The sequence below is a fragment of the Sinocyclocheilus grahami genome, unplaced genomic scaffold (genome assembly GCF_001515645.1).
Source record: "Sinocyclocheilus grahami isolate Dianchi unplaced genomic scaffold, SAMN03320097.WGS_v1.1 scaffold17.1, whole genome shotgun sequence".
In the NCBI taxonomy this organism is placed as follows: Eukaryota; Metazoa; Chordata; class Actinopteri; order Cypriniformes; family Cyprinidae; genus Sinocyclocheilus; species Sinocyclocheilus grahami.
In genome coordinates, this window is record NW_015505196.1 from 5692583 (window position 1) to 5709330 (window position 16748).

Sequence of the window (16748 nt, forward strand, 5' to 3'; positions counted from 1 at the left end):
CCATATACAATGCATAGAGTAATACTCCATTATGCGTCATCAGTTTGTATGAAGGATAATGCTTCCTGCCTCCTTGCACTCTTTATCCCCCACATGTCACTTGATTCAGTGCCAGTCTAGTGCCCGGTGTGCCGACCTCAATAGGGCTTTGTAAGCGCTGCCATCCTGGTCTCCCGACCCACCCCCAGGCAGCTGTTCATGGGTTCCCATGATTCCGCCCAGTTGGCTCTGGTACAATATGTGTCTGTCAGTGGCACCTCATTGGCATGCACTGGCACACGTGCACAGACTATGTCTCAACCAAGTGTGCCCACTCACTGTGCTTTCCAGAGACAAATCGGTTTGCACTGGGCACCGATTCGAACTTTCTAAGACTACCCTAGATTCATCAAATATGAACGCTTATATAGTGTATAAACGCAAAACTTTTTAATGTTATTTATATATAGATAAAGAAAAAGAAAACTAAAATGATGATGTTATATAATATTATATTTAATCATTCTTCAATGTGCTTATCCCATTTAAGGTTGCAGGTGTTTTATTATATTATATTATTATATTATATTATTCTCCAAACCACTTCTCCTATGTAGGGTTTCAGGTGTTTTATATTATATGATATAAGAATATAAAATATGTACATTACACTGAGAAATTTTTTTTTTTTGCTGGATCTCTGGAGGATATAATGTAGATATAATGTAAGGAGCTACGTATGAATGTATGAATCTGCCCTTCCCTTTGTGAAAGCATCCACATCCCTCCCTACACGCCCAGGCTCAACTCCCCCCCCCCCCCCCCCCCCCCCCCCCTCTCTCTCTCTCTCTCTGTGATGAAGGAGGAGGGACCTGCTCTTGTCGTGAGCTACGTGCAGAGTTCACATCTACCACCAAATATCTCAATCGACCATCCCATGAAGACGTAGCCTATATCAGGAGCGCGCACATCTCACTAGTCTCAAGCAATCTGGAGAGCGAATTTACTTTCTGTTTTACTAGCATCTGTGAGCTTACAACCTGCGATGCTTGTGTTTATACGATTATTGATTTGTTAATAATGCGTACGGATTTGAGCACATTTAAAGGCTTGATTTGATTTATTTATGGTCCGTTGTTAGAAGAAGGTAGAAGGTGTGTTATATTGCGGAGGCGCAATTTGAGCTCTTTTATCTGTTTGGGTTTGTGATCGAGCAGGAGGGAGGAGTGGCGAAGAAACGGCTGGTAAGTCCATAATACTACACCTCCACATGAGCAATAAATACATACATCATGTGGTTGTTGCACTATCATAAACAGACATTCTTCCTTGGCAGTGTTTATTCCTCGAGTGCACCGATTAAAGCGAGACCCTTAAACCGAAAGTTAAAAGACATTAACCGTCTTTTAACGTTGTAGACTCCGTTAGCCCGCTGGTTAATGTGTCCGAATCGTGAGTGAATCGTTCATTTGAGTCGGATCCCTGTAATGCTTCGGTTGAACCGTTCCACAAAACACCGGTCTTTTAGGAATCGTAATTAATCGATCCCTACGGTTCGTGATTCGACATCTCGCCGACTCATTGAGCAAGACCCGCTTCTTTCGAAAATGTCCTATTCATAATCCGACTTGGATTATGAGTCCGAGGATTTGGATTGAACCAAGCATTTCACTGAGGGGACGAAAACTATAAAAGTTACTCTAATGGCCAAATAACTTGAATATTAACGTTACATATAAAATGTACTGGAAATATTGTAAAAATGTGTTGACGGCTATATCAACAAGCCTTGGCTTTAATAAATATGATTTTATTTGGGCGTGAATACACTTTTCAGATACATAGAATTAGATAGAATTAGTAGTTTAATGTATATGCATATTATATTTAAATTCTAAACAAAATGTGCGATACATGCTACGTGCCTCAGCAGGCTGTTAGGGACCCTGGGATGAAGCAAAGACGTCATGGCGTAAAATAACGTTGGATCCTTTTTAAATGATTCTTTGAAACGAACTGTTCGAACGAATCGATTCGCTGAAATGAGTCGGATTCCCCTATTATGTTTAAGATAGCAGAACAGATATTGAGCACCGGAGCGGCGCGGCACGACAAATCCCCGACACTAAACTGATCTATGACTAAAGTTTAAATGATTTGCAACGGTCGCTTTGTCGCGTCAAGTGTAGACAGACTTTAGCTGTTGCGGCGCGACACGAAAATTGTCGCGTCCGTTGTAGACACGGCGTTTAATGTCGCTAATAGGCGTATAATGTTCATGTTAATTACAATTAGACATATATGCTTCTGCTTTTACAAGCAGAGCGCATTCATTACTGTGTATAGACGGAAAAACACCGCCTACTATCAGCCCGATACAAATAGGCTATAACTAATGTATTCAGCAGTGGTTTCACTGATTGAATGGAACTCAAACGGGTTTACCTCTGAATTTGAGCAGTATTGGCGCCTTTATTTGCTGTGTCTGCCACTGCGTCAGGGTTTTTTTCCTTCTGAATGCTCGTTCATTTTCGTTCACGTGTGGTGTCAAACTTCTCGACGTCATGATTATAATAAAAGGAGGCGCGAGAGCAGAATGTTCGAGGCGCGTGCTGGCCTGACCCCAGCTGTTTGCTTACCACGTGCTTCTGTTACGCAAAGTAAACACAATAGTAGTAATCTGTGCACTATAAACGCCAGCGCTGGGGAATGTTTAGTTATGGTACACTGAAACTTGATTTAAAGTTGCCTTAAGTTGAGATATTGCATGACAAAATGCTTAAGCATACTTTCATTTGGTAGGCCTATCCAGGGATAACCCTGTATTTTGGGTCTTACTTTTTAAAAACTCTTCTTCTTAGTGCATAAAGCACATTTTAGGTTAATTGACCAAATATGCAAAGTGCACATGTAAACTTTATATTATAAAGAAATCCAAACCACAGCATTCTTCTTAATTTGTCATGGCAAGATATTTTGTTTACTTTAATTGCATCCCTCACTTCATCAACCAGGCAGGTCTGGTCTCTGGTGTAATACACCGAGCATATGCATGCTGTTTTTTTGACATGTACGGCACGTAATAAGAACTAATCAGGAACTTGTTTTTGTGCACAATGTCCAGAGATGTCAGTTTGCCTTATGCCATCCTGGCTGTTTGGTATTAGACAATGAAAATAACAGCCCCCTATGGTGTAGAGGTCAGCTGTGTGACCTTATGTAGAGCAGTGTTCAAAAACTATAAACATTTGCCTACAGCTCACTGTTAAAAGCAGTTTATTCAGGGGCAACTGACCCTCCAATCCATCTGTTTTCACTATGTGTTTAGTTTATTTCAACATGCTGACATTTAAAACCAAAGTGGTCATTTCTCATGTTTCTGCTTTGTAATGCAGTGTACAATATGCTTGTATGATGCTAAATGCTTATGATTTACTTAAATTCAGGTTTTTCTAATATAACTTTGAGGTTACTTAACATGCAAATGAGCTGTTGAACCTAGCCTGTCTTTGAGTTGTGCACAATGTTTATGAATAGTTTTACACATGCCAGATATGACTCATGGGTCATTTGTGGTAAGTGTAGTTGATTCCAATTATTCTTAATTATTATTATTATTTTCTTTTGATAAGACCGGAAATTGTTTTATTCAGGTAGAATATGTGGAAACACATTCTAGCTAGTGAAGCGATTCGTCTTCAGCTGGATTTGCATGTTTGTTACCCTCAATACTTTTTTGTAAAAAAAAAAAAGTGTTTCAAAGACACAGATGTGAATTAGTCATCATGTTTTGCAGGCTCCTGAATTCTGAATCCTGCCTAAAATCCACAAAGATGATATATCTGCCAGTGTAAGTCTTAATATAATGCTTTACAACATATTTGATAGTTGAGTTCAAGTTGTCTGGTCCTTTAAAGGAATAGTTCGCCCCCGAAAAATGGAAATTTGCTGTCAATTTACTTACCCTCAGACCATCTAACATGTAGTTTTTTTATATATATATATATATAAAACAAATTTTGAGAAATTAAGCATCACTTGCTTACCAATGGATCCTTTTCAATGACTGGGTGCCATCAGAATGAGAGTCCAAATAGCTGATAAAAAAAATCATAACAATCAGCACAACTTGTGATGTGAAATCACGTCTTGTGATGTGACAAGCTGCGTTTGAAAGAAACAAATACAATGTTTTTCCAATCCAACGAATTTTAACTGTCACTTCTGGCCAAAATACCAGTTCATAATCCATAATAAGGCTTTCTCCAGTGGAAAGTCCTCTCACATCCAAATCCACTGACATATATGTTTAGAACTGTTTTTGCTTGTAAACAGTGCTTGATCTTTGTGTTCTCTCTTGATTCTAACAGGACAAATTTATTGCTAAAGCATTGCTATGGATAGAGGACTTGTATTTTAGCCAGAAGCAACGGTTTGAAGTTTAAAATGTCTTGATTATGAGTGTGTTTATTACAAACACGCAGCTTTTCGCTTCACAAGACATGAACTGATGAACTGGAGTTGTGTGGATTATTTTGATGTTTTTATCAGCTGTTTGAACTCTCATTCTGATGGCACCCATTCACTGCAGAGGATCCGTTGGTGGTGAGTAAGGTTTAGCAATGCAAAATTTCTCCAAATCTGTTCAGATGAGGAAACAACCTCATTTACATCTTGAATGGCCTTAAGGTGAGTCGGTTTTCAGCAAATTTTCATTTTTGGGGCGAACTGTCCCTTTAAAGTTCATTTATCACCCAAATGCAGTTATAGAAATTCTCCATATATTCTGTAAGACTAAAACTGTCCCTTGTGTGATTGATCATTCAGCTGAGTTCCCTCACCTTCATAATGTCTTGCATCAACAGCTTGTAAGTCTCTTTAATCAACAGCTGCTCTGGGATTTCCGGAATCTGGAGTTTTTATAGACTCATTGAAAGAAAATCATTCTGCGTTGTTTTAGAAGCACTGATTCTGTACGAAGGATACTTGTCGAATACTAATATAAACAAAGGATTATTGCATATTTTGTGTACAGTATATACATGGCCACATGATGAAAAGAAGATGAGAAATAAGACCACAAGAAAGACCGGCAAAAAGAAATACAGAGTTGTTTATGAGGGCCCTGTGGGGAATGTCAGCTGAGAGGGTAAATTAGGGGCAACAGCTGCTGGTGTCACTTCTACAGCTTGTTTGTACCATCTCATGTTACTGTTTAAGCTCACAAGACAGGACACTTGCCCTCTTACATACATTTAGGATCATTAAACCTCTAATAAAAGCGATGGCAGATCTGTTCTCAGATCAGTATATCAAGCCAGCTTGCACTCTCAGCACAGCAGAGCATTGGAGAGAATTATTGCAAGATAAGCTATTTGATAGCATGCGGAGTATTCATCATCCCCCTGGAACTATAAATCATATCTTCTCACTTCCAGTGCTTAGTCTGCAGTGCGCATTCCCATTCACCCAGATATGAAAATTCTGTTGTTTGCTCACCCTCATGTTGTTCCAAACCCATATGACATTCTTGCTTTTGTGGAACACAAAAAGGCAATATTTCACCTTTTGTAATCCTCAGATATAAAGTCATAAGGGTTTGGCTCCTCTTCTCTGTCCTGTCTAATCCCTCACTTGCGGCTCTGCTTCTTAAAGTGGATTAATTAGCTGTAGGAGAAACACCATATCCCTGGATTAAACAGTGTATTAATCTCACTGCCCACACACACTGAGCTGAGACTATTTTTTAATGCTATGACTTAGATGATGGTTGCATTGATAAAAGGTTCCTTTCTTATCATGCACAAACCTAAAGACTGAATTATGTTGTTATTAATGTGGTAAAGTTTCACTTCACATGGGTCAGAGATGCAGTAGGTGTACAAGATTTGCATTTGCTCAGGAAAGACCAACAATCCATTAGGATGACCACGTTTATATATTAATATATTTTATAAATATGGCTTTGGATCTGCCAAAATGCATTTACAACTATTTGTTCATCAAGCCCATTTTATTGAAATGTTTTTTGAAAGAAGTCTCTTTTGATGACCTAGGTTGAGCAAAAACAGTAATATTGTCAAATATGTTTACAATTTAAATGGTTTTGTTAAAATATTTATTTAGCAAGCTTTGTAATATCAGTCCCCCGCCCCAACTCAACCCCTTAACTGCAAGTTACTGCTACTGTTGATACGGTTCTGCAAGACCATCAAATCTTGTTAGGTACTATATGTAAGATGAAATAATAAACTGGTGACCACATATTCTCACAAATCTGACATTGACACTGTCAGAACCCACACCACTCCCCTTACAAAGCTGGAGGCCCTCTAGTTTTGTTGTAATATTAAGTTTCAAATGTGCAACTGGGATAGCCAGGGCTCAAGGCTCAGTGGAAATTTCCACTTCAGATTCAGACAGTCACAGCAGCCTTTGTTCTGGTGCAGGGGCTCGACACAAGTTGCTGGAAATTGGCTTGGGACTCTGTTGCGAAAGACAGACAGCTTTTTCCCGACATTAAGAAAAAGAAACAAAAAACGTTATTGATAATAAAAAAAAAAGAAAACAAAGGCTCCTGTTTTAAAAGGCCCCAGTGAATAGAAGGATATTGAGCAATTCAAACTTTTTCCAGCCTTTAGTTAGTAGATTATACTTTAAAAAAAATTTTTTTTAGAAACACAGAATGTGCATTGCGTAAAATTGCTTTGCCTTCCAGTGCCCCTGTTTACTCAGACATGAGGAATAATTACCCAAACTAATGTCCCTAATATAGCCCTATTGATCATGTTTGGAGTCTAACCGGCAGTTAAAAGCAAATGATCAACTAGCAATGTTAGGTGGGGAGTAACGTTTGCCGCTCTGTAGGGCATGTTGACAGTAAAAACGTGGTTTTAGAGTTCTAAGCCTTGAGATATTGAGCTCCTCCCTTGATGGTGGGGGGTAACAACTACCCTCCCTATGATGGAAGATTACCAGAAGTACTCAGCAAGGAGTCTTCCTTCTGCTTGATAGTGTTCCCATGGATAAATAAGAGTTGTAACTTACAGACAAGGTGTCTCTTCATGAGTGTGTCATGTCGATTTTAATGGCAGTTACACAAGTTTTGTAGACAGGTCGAAGGGTGGTGTCAGTATGAGTAGTAGAGTTATTTTTATCTTTAGTTGAATGGAGTTTACTGTCTTGGAATGAAAAGCTGAATAAACACTTTACGTTGTCGTAGGGGAAAATATAGTTTGCCTCTGTTCTAAAACTTAGTAATTTAATGTCTGCCTATCTAGACAACAGTTTAGATCATGATATTTGCACTCTTGTTTTGACGCAAAGAGTGCATGACGACAGTATAATAACTTCTCAATGCACAAGTTTAAGATGCACTGGGGGAAACATTAATACAATTTGAAAAAAAAATAGGTCATGAGAAATGTCAATAATTAATACACTGTATTCAGTACTGAAATATATATATACAGTGCCTAGCAAAAGTATTCATTTTTTTTCAAGTTTTGTTATGTTGCTGCCTTATGTTAAACTGCTTTAAATTACTTTTTTCCCACATCAATCTACACTCCATACACCATACTGGCAAAGCAAAAACAGAATTGTCACAACTTCGTAAATGTATTAAAAATAAAAAAAAATCACTAAATACTTCGCTGAAGCACCTTTACAGCCTCAAGTCTTTTTTGTTTGATGCGACAAGCTTTTCTCATCATCATTTGGCAATTATCTGCCTTTCTTCACCTCGCCTCTCCACCTCACAAGCTTTGTCAGGTTGGATGGGGGCAGATGCACATTTTCAGGTTTGTCCAGAAATATTTGACTGGGTTCAACTCAGGCTCTGGCTGGGCCACTCAAGGACATTCACATATTGTCTATAAGCCACTCTTGCTGTGTGCTTAGGTTCATTGTCCTGTTGGAAGGTGAACCTTCTGCTCAGTCTGAGGCTCTGAATGCTCTGGACTGGGTTTTCATTAAGGCTATCTCAATATTTTGGTGCATTGAGCTTTTCTTATACTCCGACGAGTCCCTCAGTCCCTGCCGCTGAAAAACAGCCCCACAGCATGAGGCTGCTACCTGCAGGCTGCACACTTTACTTTTGGGATGGTACTCTGCAGGTGATGAGCAGTGCCTGGTTTCCTTCAAACATGATGTTTGGAATTGAGGTTCATCAGACCAGATAATACCGTTTCTCACAGTCTGAAGGTCCTACACTGAGGAGAGGATTGAGTTTGGCCACACCGCCATAAAGCCCAAATCGGTGGACTGTTGCAGTGATGTTTGTCCTTCTGTAGATTTCTCCTGTCTCCACATATTATCATGGAGCTCAACTAGAATGACCATCAGGTTCTTGGTCACCACTCTAACCAAAGCCCTTCTCCATCAATTGCTCATTTTGGCCAGGAGGCCAGCTCTAGGAAGAGTCCTGGTTGTTTCAAACTTCTTCCATTAAGGATAACAGAGACTACATGCTTCTATGACCCTTCAATGAAGCAGATTTTTTCCGAACTCTTCCCCAGACGTGTGGCTTGATGCAAACCTGTTTCTGAGCTCTACAGGCAGTTATTTTGACCTCAGGGCTTGGTTTTTGCTCTGATATGCATTAGGTCAGCTGTTAGACCTTTAATTAAGATAACTGAATTTGCCTCGGGTTAACTTCACTCAAAGTGTAGTAACATCTACAAGTAATATGAATGCTCCTGAGCTAAATTTCAACTGTCTCAGATAAGGGTATGTGTACTTATGCAATGGAATCATTTAAGTTTTTTATTCTTAATAAATTTGCTAAGATGTTAAAAAACAGTTTTTTGCTTTACCATTATGGTGCATGGAGTGTAGATTGATGTGGGAAAAAGTAATTTAAAGCAGTTTAACATAAGGCAGCAACATAACAAAATGTGAAAAAAATGAAGGGGTTTGAATACATTTGCAAGGCACTGTATATTTTATGATACATTATATATATGTATATATGTGATGAAGATGCTATGACTCTGATGTCCTGTGTTGGGTGTTCCAAATCAGTCATGTTGTGACATGAAAGTTAGGATGCTCTCTTAAAATTTCATCTTTAATAATGTTTGCATGTCCATTTTAATGTCATTTATATTTAATATGTTTGGGGCCACTCAGTGGATGTGTGAAATATCTATGCATTAACGTGTGCCAATGGGTCTTTAGCTGCCAGACAACATAAGAGAGGTCATCATAAAGATGTGTGCTGATGGTCTGCTTGACTGAGTTTCACAACATCTCAATGCAAACACTTTAGCAATCAGGGTTGTGCACAGAGTGTGTAATTATAGCTCTCTTTACTGTGCTAAATGCTTCCTTTTGCGTCTGTGCTGAGTGTCAGAGTGAGACATGACTCATGAGTAAATGTGAAAGTGAAGTTGAATGTTAGAAAGTAAGTTGCATATCCTTAGTGTACACTGTAGAGTACATGGCGAATTGTCCTGGTGGCCTAAAGACAGAGAAAAAGAAAGTATCTTATTTTCTTTTCCAGAAATACCAGGGTGCTTTTTTTAACCTCAGATGGATTTTTTGCTTTTACTGATAACAAAAATTGACATTTCCAGCTTTTATAGTCAGGACTTTGTGCATATTGAAGACTTTTCCAGAAGACCGTAACATGAGGGTTGTCAAACATGATTTATATCTATTATAGATTTGGCAATTAATAACAGCTTTTGGTTGGAGTGGCCTACTGGTTAAAGATCTTAACTGTAACCAAAAGGTTGTAGGTTTAAAACCTGAAAATGTCTCTGAAATATATGGATTGTAGCTTAGTTTGGATAAATAATCTGCTAAATGACAACAACGCTCTTTTTTTTTTACATGCCATTGTATTTCGAAATGTGTTAGAGAAACAATTCATAACACAACACAAGTGTGCATTGCATACTCTGCTTTACCACAGGCTGTGCTATAGTGGACAAAATTGTGTAAACTATAGTCTTCTACAGTCAATTTTCCATCATAGTGGAGTAGTTTGAAAGGTATCTTGCAGATTAAGTTAGTTAAAGTCAGTTACTTACCTGAATAACTGTTAGCTGGCTGAAAAGCTGTTATTCAGGTTAGCGAGCAACCTAAATAATAGTGTTCTGTTTAATGGTACAGACATTTGAAGTTAACTAATTCTCCCTGTACTGAAGTTTTTTTACTGCCTCAGTAATGTAGTATTCAGGCCTTCAAATGAAAGTTTCTGGGGTTGTCAGCACAATATGTTTCTAAACTTTGTGCTCAAAATATAGTATCTAAATTCAAAAGCTTGTGCCACATTTCAAGTTGGAAGTTGGTCGGAAACGAAACTGTAGCTTAACGCTAGTTTATTTAAAACCACCGCCTTCTTAAGTGAACCTTACATATGTTTTCCTCAGATGGATGTCATGGGTGCTTTGAAAGCCTCGCTATGCAGATTTAGCATTGGCTAAATACCCATTGTGATTTGCTAAGGTCAATTATGACCACATAGATATTTGACACAAGTATGTGAGAATTCAGTGTATGTGATGTACAGTACGCACTTCATTATTCCCAGTCTGCTGGTGGGTTGTTCTCCCTTGGGAAGATTGTTTGGTGGTTAATCAGGCATTTCCTCTGTTGTCTGGCATACTGTCAGTGTTTGCATTGTTCACATCAGGGCACAGTAGGTCTAGGATTGTGATTAGAGCTTAACTAATGCACATAAATTGCCCTATGATCTTGTTATGTAATAATATGGATATATATGTAGAGAGAGAGAGAGAGAGAGAAGAGAGGTAGCGCATAGAAAGACAACAAAAATTGCAACAGTATTTATTAACAGTTAAACCCCTATTCAGTTACAAATGCGTTTCATGTGCTCCTTCGAGGGTTATATTTCTACAAAATTTATTTGATCGTTGTTAATGTTTACATATGCTAATATATTTTTAACATTTCAAGTTGTATCAGTTAATGAACTATGCATGATCATTAATTGTATATTTAGTATATTTTAGGGATGCGCCGATCCGATATTCATATCGGGTATCGGCTCCGATAGTGCCATTTTTCTCGGATCGGGTATCGGGCAGAGAGAGCCGATCCAAATCTGAGATTTTTTTTTTTTTTATTATTATTATTTTTTTCGATTGTGCGAATTATTCTGTGTTACTTCTGAAGCCATACCATAGCTTAATGTGAGCTACATATGAGTATTTAAGTCCTTACATTAAAGTTCACACAAACTCTTTTCTCCGTTGTGGCTGTCAGTCATTCGTTCAGCCTTTAAACCCTGGTCGCGTTCGGTTACAGCAGTCAGCTCGGTAAAGCTCTCTCCAAGATCATTCTGTGTTCCCATTATACTTGATTTGTAAATACATGTCTATGATTTTGCAAAAAGGACTTTATCTTCTTGCCGGAGTTTAATGTTGTTTTGTTACTTGCTACCGGGTGTCTGTGAGAACAGAACACGGGCGTAGAAAAGACTATACATTGTTTTTAACGTGCACAGTAACTGAAATTTAAAACTGTTAAAAGAAAGGCTCAATAACTGTTGCACAGATATAATACACTACGCATCAATTTCTCTTCCCTTTGTGCTTTGCAGTTTTTAACACAAAGCACATTGTAAGCGCTTCGTGCTCATAGACTGCACTAGCAAAGCATTTAAGGATGTGTGCATCCATGTTGACATTGTTTAACATCTAATGACACACACGATCTATGCGTTATTTTGTTTGGGCAAAGAGCACGCACGCGATGTATCCGAGGGGGCAATCGGCGTGCACTGCGAGCGGTTTTTTTTTTTCAAGGAAAAAAATGTAAAAAAAGCTCCGCTCTAGTTTGTCTCTCTTTTCGAGGAAAGAGGGGCAGCCATCTGCTTCCCGTGATCCAGGACCCGCCGCTGCTGAGGCACGGAAGGGAATGAGCTCGTGGGGATCGCAGGTGGATCTGGCCGATGAGTTTGAAGGGTGGTTTCCCTTTCGTGATCGTCGGCTGTGCACGAGAGTGAGCCGCTGGAGGATGATGTTATTTCATTTACATTGTCTGATTCAGGGGCCATTGCTCTGCTGGGATCAGCCCAGCAAAAGCAGGAAAAAGCTGAGGAGGGCAAAGAAGCTGAGGCTTAGCCTTCCCAATTCTCCTGCCCTGCATATGATGAGCTTTTGGAAATTATGGATCGCATAAGCGAGGCTTTACTTGCCGTGAAGCGGGTGAAGAAGTACAGCAGGTCGGGCTGTCGCTTCATTGCACACGATGATGATGCTCTAAGCATATCAGGCTGACCAGCTGAAGGACCGGGACAGAAGTCCAGGTCTGAGCCCGAACAACCCAGGTCCTAGCCCGTCTCAGTTTGAGGATCAGAGACTGGCTCAGAAGGCTAGTGTCGCGGCTCGCGCTCCTCCCCCGCCCACGGGTAGGGGTCTTTCAGGGTGCCACGAGAACCCCTAGAATGGTATTCAAGTGTGTGCACGTTATGCTTTGCCCACTTTTCTAAAATCCTGTATGGTAAGAGCTACGTGCAAAGACTTTGTGCTCTTTTTGAGTGGTTTAAAACCCCGGTTCCGCCTTGGGCACCACTCCTCCTATGTATCCCCTGGATACCTACTTAACAGGGTGTTGCTACTAAGGGTCTGTTGAGACAGTTCCTTCTGCACATAAAAAGAGAAACGTGCGGTAGTGACAGGCCAAGACTAGTATGATTCTAGGCTCTTGGTCGTATTCCCTTGAGTGCTCACCTATTATCGTCCCTGTTTTGATTTCAGCGAATCAGTTCGAGCGAACGCACACAACCTGATTAATATTCATGAATCCAGTAGTTCATTAATCCTTAGTGCGTTTTTATATTGTTCTTATTAGTAACAATATATATAACAATTATTAATATAATAATAATAATAATATCTTAGTGTTATTGTTCCTTTTTTTTTTTTACAGGAACACTGAATGACCAAAAAAAGCATCAGCACCAGTCCTAAGTTCATGGTTACCAAGTTTTAATTCTAATTACTAAACTTCTATTATTAAATAATACTTGATTATCATATTATAATGCTTGACTGCTTGACTCACTGATATTAAGAGTGTACTTTCAGATATTTAAAAAGCTGTACCATTTTACAAACATTATATATGTTTGTAAAATGGCATAACTATATATATATATATTTGTATTTCGGTCTGGCGAGTAAACAAAAAAATATACTAGCCAATGGCGATTCAATTGCCAAGGTGTCCGTAGAGGGTTGACTGTATAAAAACAGTTCGTGCTGCACTGTATTTGTTTTGTCCTATCGTATCATATGTTGTTGTTTTATTAAAAAATATGCTATACATTTAAAAGAAATGTATTTTAATTTTATAGTAAATACATTCATGAATGTTTTTAATGAATGGATTTTATAATAATACAAATAGCAATGTGTAACATTTTACCATATTTAGTGCAACACTTTTATTTGTTCCCCACAAAAGTTTTTTCACTAAATGTTTGGATTTCTAAAATTATTGTGCACTGATTTTTCTAGAATAACTTTTGCTGCCGAATTATCCACTAACCTAGTTTATGATAATTTTTTGTCATAGATTATAAATAGACATAGGCCTATATTTTTTCACATTTGTTTATTTTATTTTTCTTTATAATGAAGTAGTCTGTATCTAGTAGATTGTGAAAGAATGATTATCAGTTCCACACACAGAGATATATAAATTCTACATTTATTTAAATGAGGGAAAAAAACTTCACTGGTATCGGATCGGAATCGGTATCGGCTAATACTAAACCCTAGGTATCGGAATCGGTATCGGAAGAGAAAAAGGTGGATCGGAGCATCCCTAGTATATTTATAAATTAGGTTAATGCTAACTAAGGGTAAATGCTGTAAAAAAAAAAAGTGGTCTATTGTTATTTCATGTAAAGCAAATTTTAAGTTAATTATACTAATATTCTGTTATTCAAGCTTCAAGATTATTAAGCCTTGCTTTCACTCCAGTGCAATTTCATTTCCAAGCACCAATCATAGATATTTACTAGTGTTGTAAGTAAGTCTTCTTGTATGAATAGATTTGTTTCCTTAAAATGAATTCTTTAAGTGCTTTATTATATTTCAAGTGCACCAGTTGGGCTATTGAGACTTTTTGAGACTCCTCACTCCTTTATTCACACTGAAATTAAAAAGGAAATAAAGTAGATGTGAATAGGGCACTATAGAGTAGGTGTCTTTGCTTTGTTTTAATAAAACCAAAAAGTTCATTAATCTTTGTTTAGTCAGAACCCTCTTTTAAGCCCAAGAGCACTTTTTATAACCCATCTGAACACATTAAGGATTGTAAAATGCAACACATTTTGAACAAGCAAGGGCCACTCCAGTGTTACTCTGCACTTCCTCTCAGTTCTGAAAGTGACTCAATGCACTATTGAAAAGCTTTTCCTCCTCAGTGGGGGTGAAAATACCATTTGGCAGTGTCGTTACAGCAAGCCGAGCATTGCAGAATGAGCTTGTCTGGTCAGTTCAGTGACATAATGGGAAGTAGGGGCGAGAAGAGACTAGATATTGCACCCTGTGGTATGGAAGATCAGAAAAAGAACCGGTTTAGTTTCACTTCCCTTAATTTTGGGTGGCAGCAATGGCCTGACTGACACTTAAAAACACCTTTGTTGTCTTTCACAGCAGGACAGTGGCTCCAGAATACATTTGGTGTCTGCGACTCGCTTGCTTAGCAGAAGCTGGAATGTGAAACTGTCACTGGTACACACTCTGGGAGTTTTCATTTGTAGTGTCCCTGCTTGTCCTCTGCAAGCTTTCTCTCTTCTCCTTATTGAGAAGTTGACATGTGTTTCTAAAGCTTTTACACCATCTGACCGGGTCACTATTGGAGATTCCCTTTACAGGCAAGGATCTTGAAAGTTGCGTAATTATCGTACTGTAGTCCATCGAGAATGAGACAGGAAGGAAAGATGTCTATTGCTCATTTAAGGAACATCTTCTCGGAATCACAGGATCAGATTTGGGGAAAATCCCTAACACTCCCAAGGTGGATTCTTGCTATTATGTCATGTGTAAACAAAATAATTTTTCCTACCAGTGTCATAAAATCATAAACTGTAATCAGTTTTGCTATAAATCAGTGCTGCGGTTCTTTACGTTTACGATCTGTTAAATGATTATAAAGTCAAAATTGATAGCTGCTGTTACCTGGAAAAAGATTCAGCTTGTTTAAAGGTGTGAAAGACAGTTTTGTTTAAAAGGTTCTGGACTGGACTCATAAGCAAAATTGGACTAGGAATTTTGCACTGAGCTGACAATGTTGGCAGAAATGAGTTTTCAGAGCAATATCACTTCACTCATTAAATTGTTTTATTAATTTCAATATAAAACTTGCAATGCAAAGATGTAAATGAAATAGCAGCAGTTATATTATTTGCACTTACTGGTTAAATTCAGTTTATTATAATGATACCAAAAATTGAATTTTTTCACCTATCAAAACAGCTTTTGTGTACTCAGTTTGCCCTCATTATGGTTGATAAACACAAATCTCAGTTGGAATGCTGCGACTGTTAACTGGGGTGAAAGTGATGTTGTGACAAATGCATTCAGCTCTCATACTTTGGCTTCTTGTCTCTGAGCAACTCACTGTAACCTGACATTGACCCTGCATTGAATTGGAGGCAAACCAATTATAAGTAGTTAAGATGTTTTTGCTCACGTATTATCAGCAAAGAATACCTGGGCTGATACTGAGAATCTTTTTTTTTATCTCTGTTTTTGTTTGTTCAGGCTAATGTGTCTTTTTGTTCAACTTTGATAACAGTGAGAATGTTTCTTGAGCACTAAATCAGCATATCAGAATGATTTCTCAAGGCTCATGTGACACTGAAATCTGGAGTAATGGCTGCTGAAACTTAAGTGTTGCAAACACAGGAATATTTAGCATTTTAAAATATATTAAAAAGTGGCAAATTTTGCATGCAAGTAATCATTCAACATACATGACATTAAAATGAATTTATCACTGACACTGAGGGGAAAATAAGGATAAGTACTTGCCAGCAGCCAATGGAGACTCTCCCAGTCTTGAACCCATGACCAACCCCCTCATTCTTTTAATATCGAAGTCCTTCCAGATTCTTTTCCATGTCCTGAACTTGAGGAGTTTTCCCAAATGCATGCATCTTTGTGTTTGAGGGCATTAAAATGTCAGTGTGAATGTATGTTTTGGCTTTGTGACAAAAACCAAGCCACAAGAGCTCAGACGATTAATGACTGTACAGCAATATAAAGAAACGAGAAGAGCAGTGAACCGTATTTTGCCACAGCGGAGCCTGACAGATTCAGACCTCTAACTTAGTAAAAAAATACTACTGTTTACTAGTACATACTGTATCGGTAAGAATGAGGCATGCTGTTATTGATATAACTGTGTGTGTGTAAAGGCAGCTGGTTATTGATTTTCTGTTTGGATATTTAGCCTCATCTGTCAGAAAGCTTTGCATGGGTAAAGCTGTAATGGACACAGACAGAGAGGCAAAGTAAACAATCTGATGGTGGTCAGTAGGAATCTGGGTAAAAGTGGGAGCGTTTCCGAATGTGTCAGAGGCCGTCACATTCAGACAGGTCCAGGATGTCAGATGTTTATAGGGACAGTACAAGTTGGCCTGTGAGAACAAAGTATGATGGCTAACACCCAGCTGCATGTGCTGTTACATCACACAGTTTTTCTCTACCTCCCCCTTTGTTTACACACCCCGTCTCACGTGTCTCTTGTCTACTTAAGGCATGTCCATTAAGGCTTTGCCC

General features: G+C 38.5%; 1 protein-coding gene across 2 annotated transcripts in view; it reads left to right on the plus strand.

Annotated features, from left to right (window-relative positions):
• The first annotated feature begins 878 nt into the window (after nt 1-878).
• LOC107551705 (RING finger protein 24) overlaps nt 879-16748 on the plus strand; it is a 36285-nt gene continuing 20415 nt past the window's right edge. Inside the window, exons 1-3 of one of the 2 annotated variants that reach the window (XM_016233425.1) lie at nt 879-1006; nt 1121-1223; nt 3776-3829. In XM_016233425.1, coding sequence (XP_016088911.1) covers nt 3813-3829 — 17 coding nt within the window. In that variant the 5' untranslated portion in view covers nt 879-1006; nt 1121-1223; nt 3776-3812. Of the gene's footprint in view, nt 1224-3775; nt 3830-16748 lie in introns of both variants that reach the window. The other variant, XM_016233431.1, reaches the window with a different exon arrangement.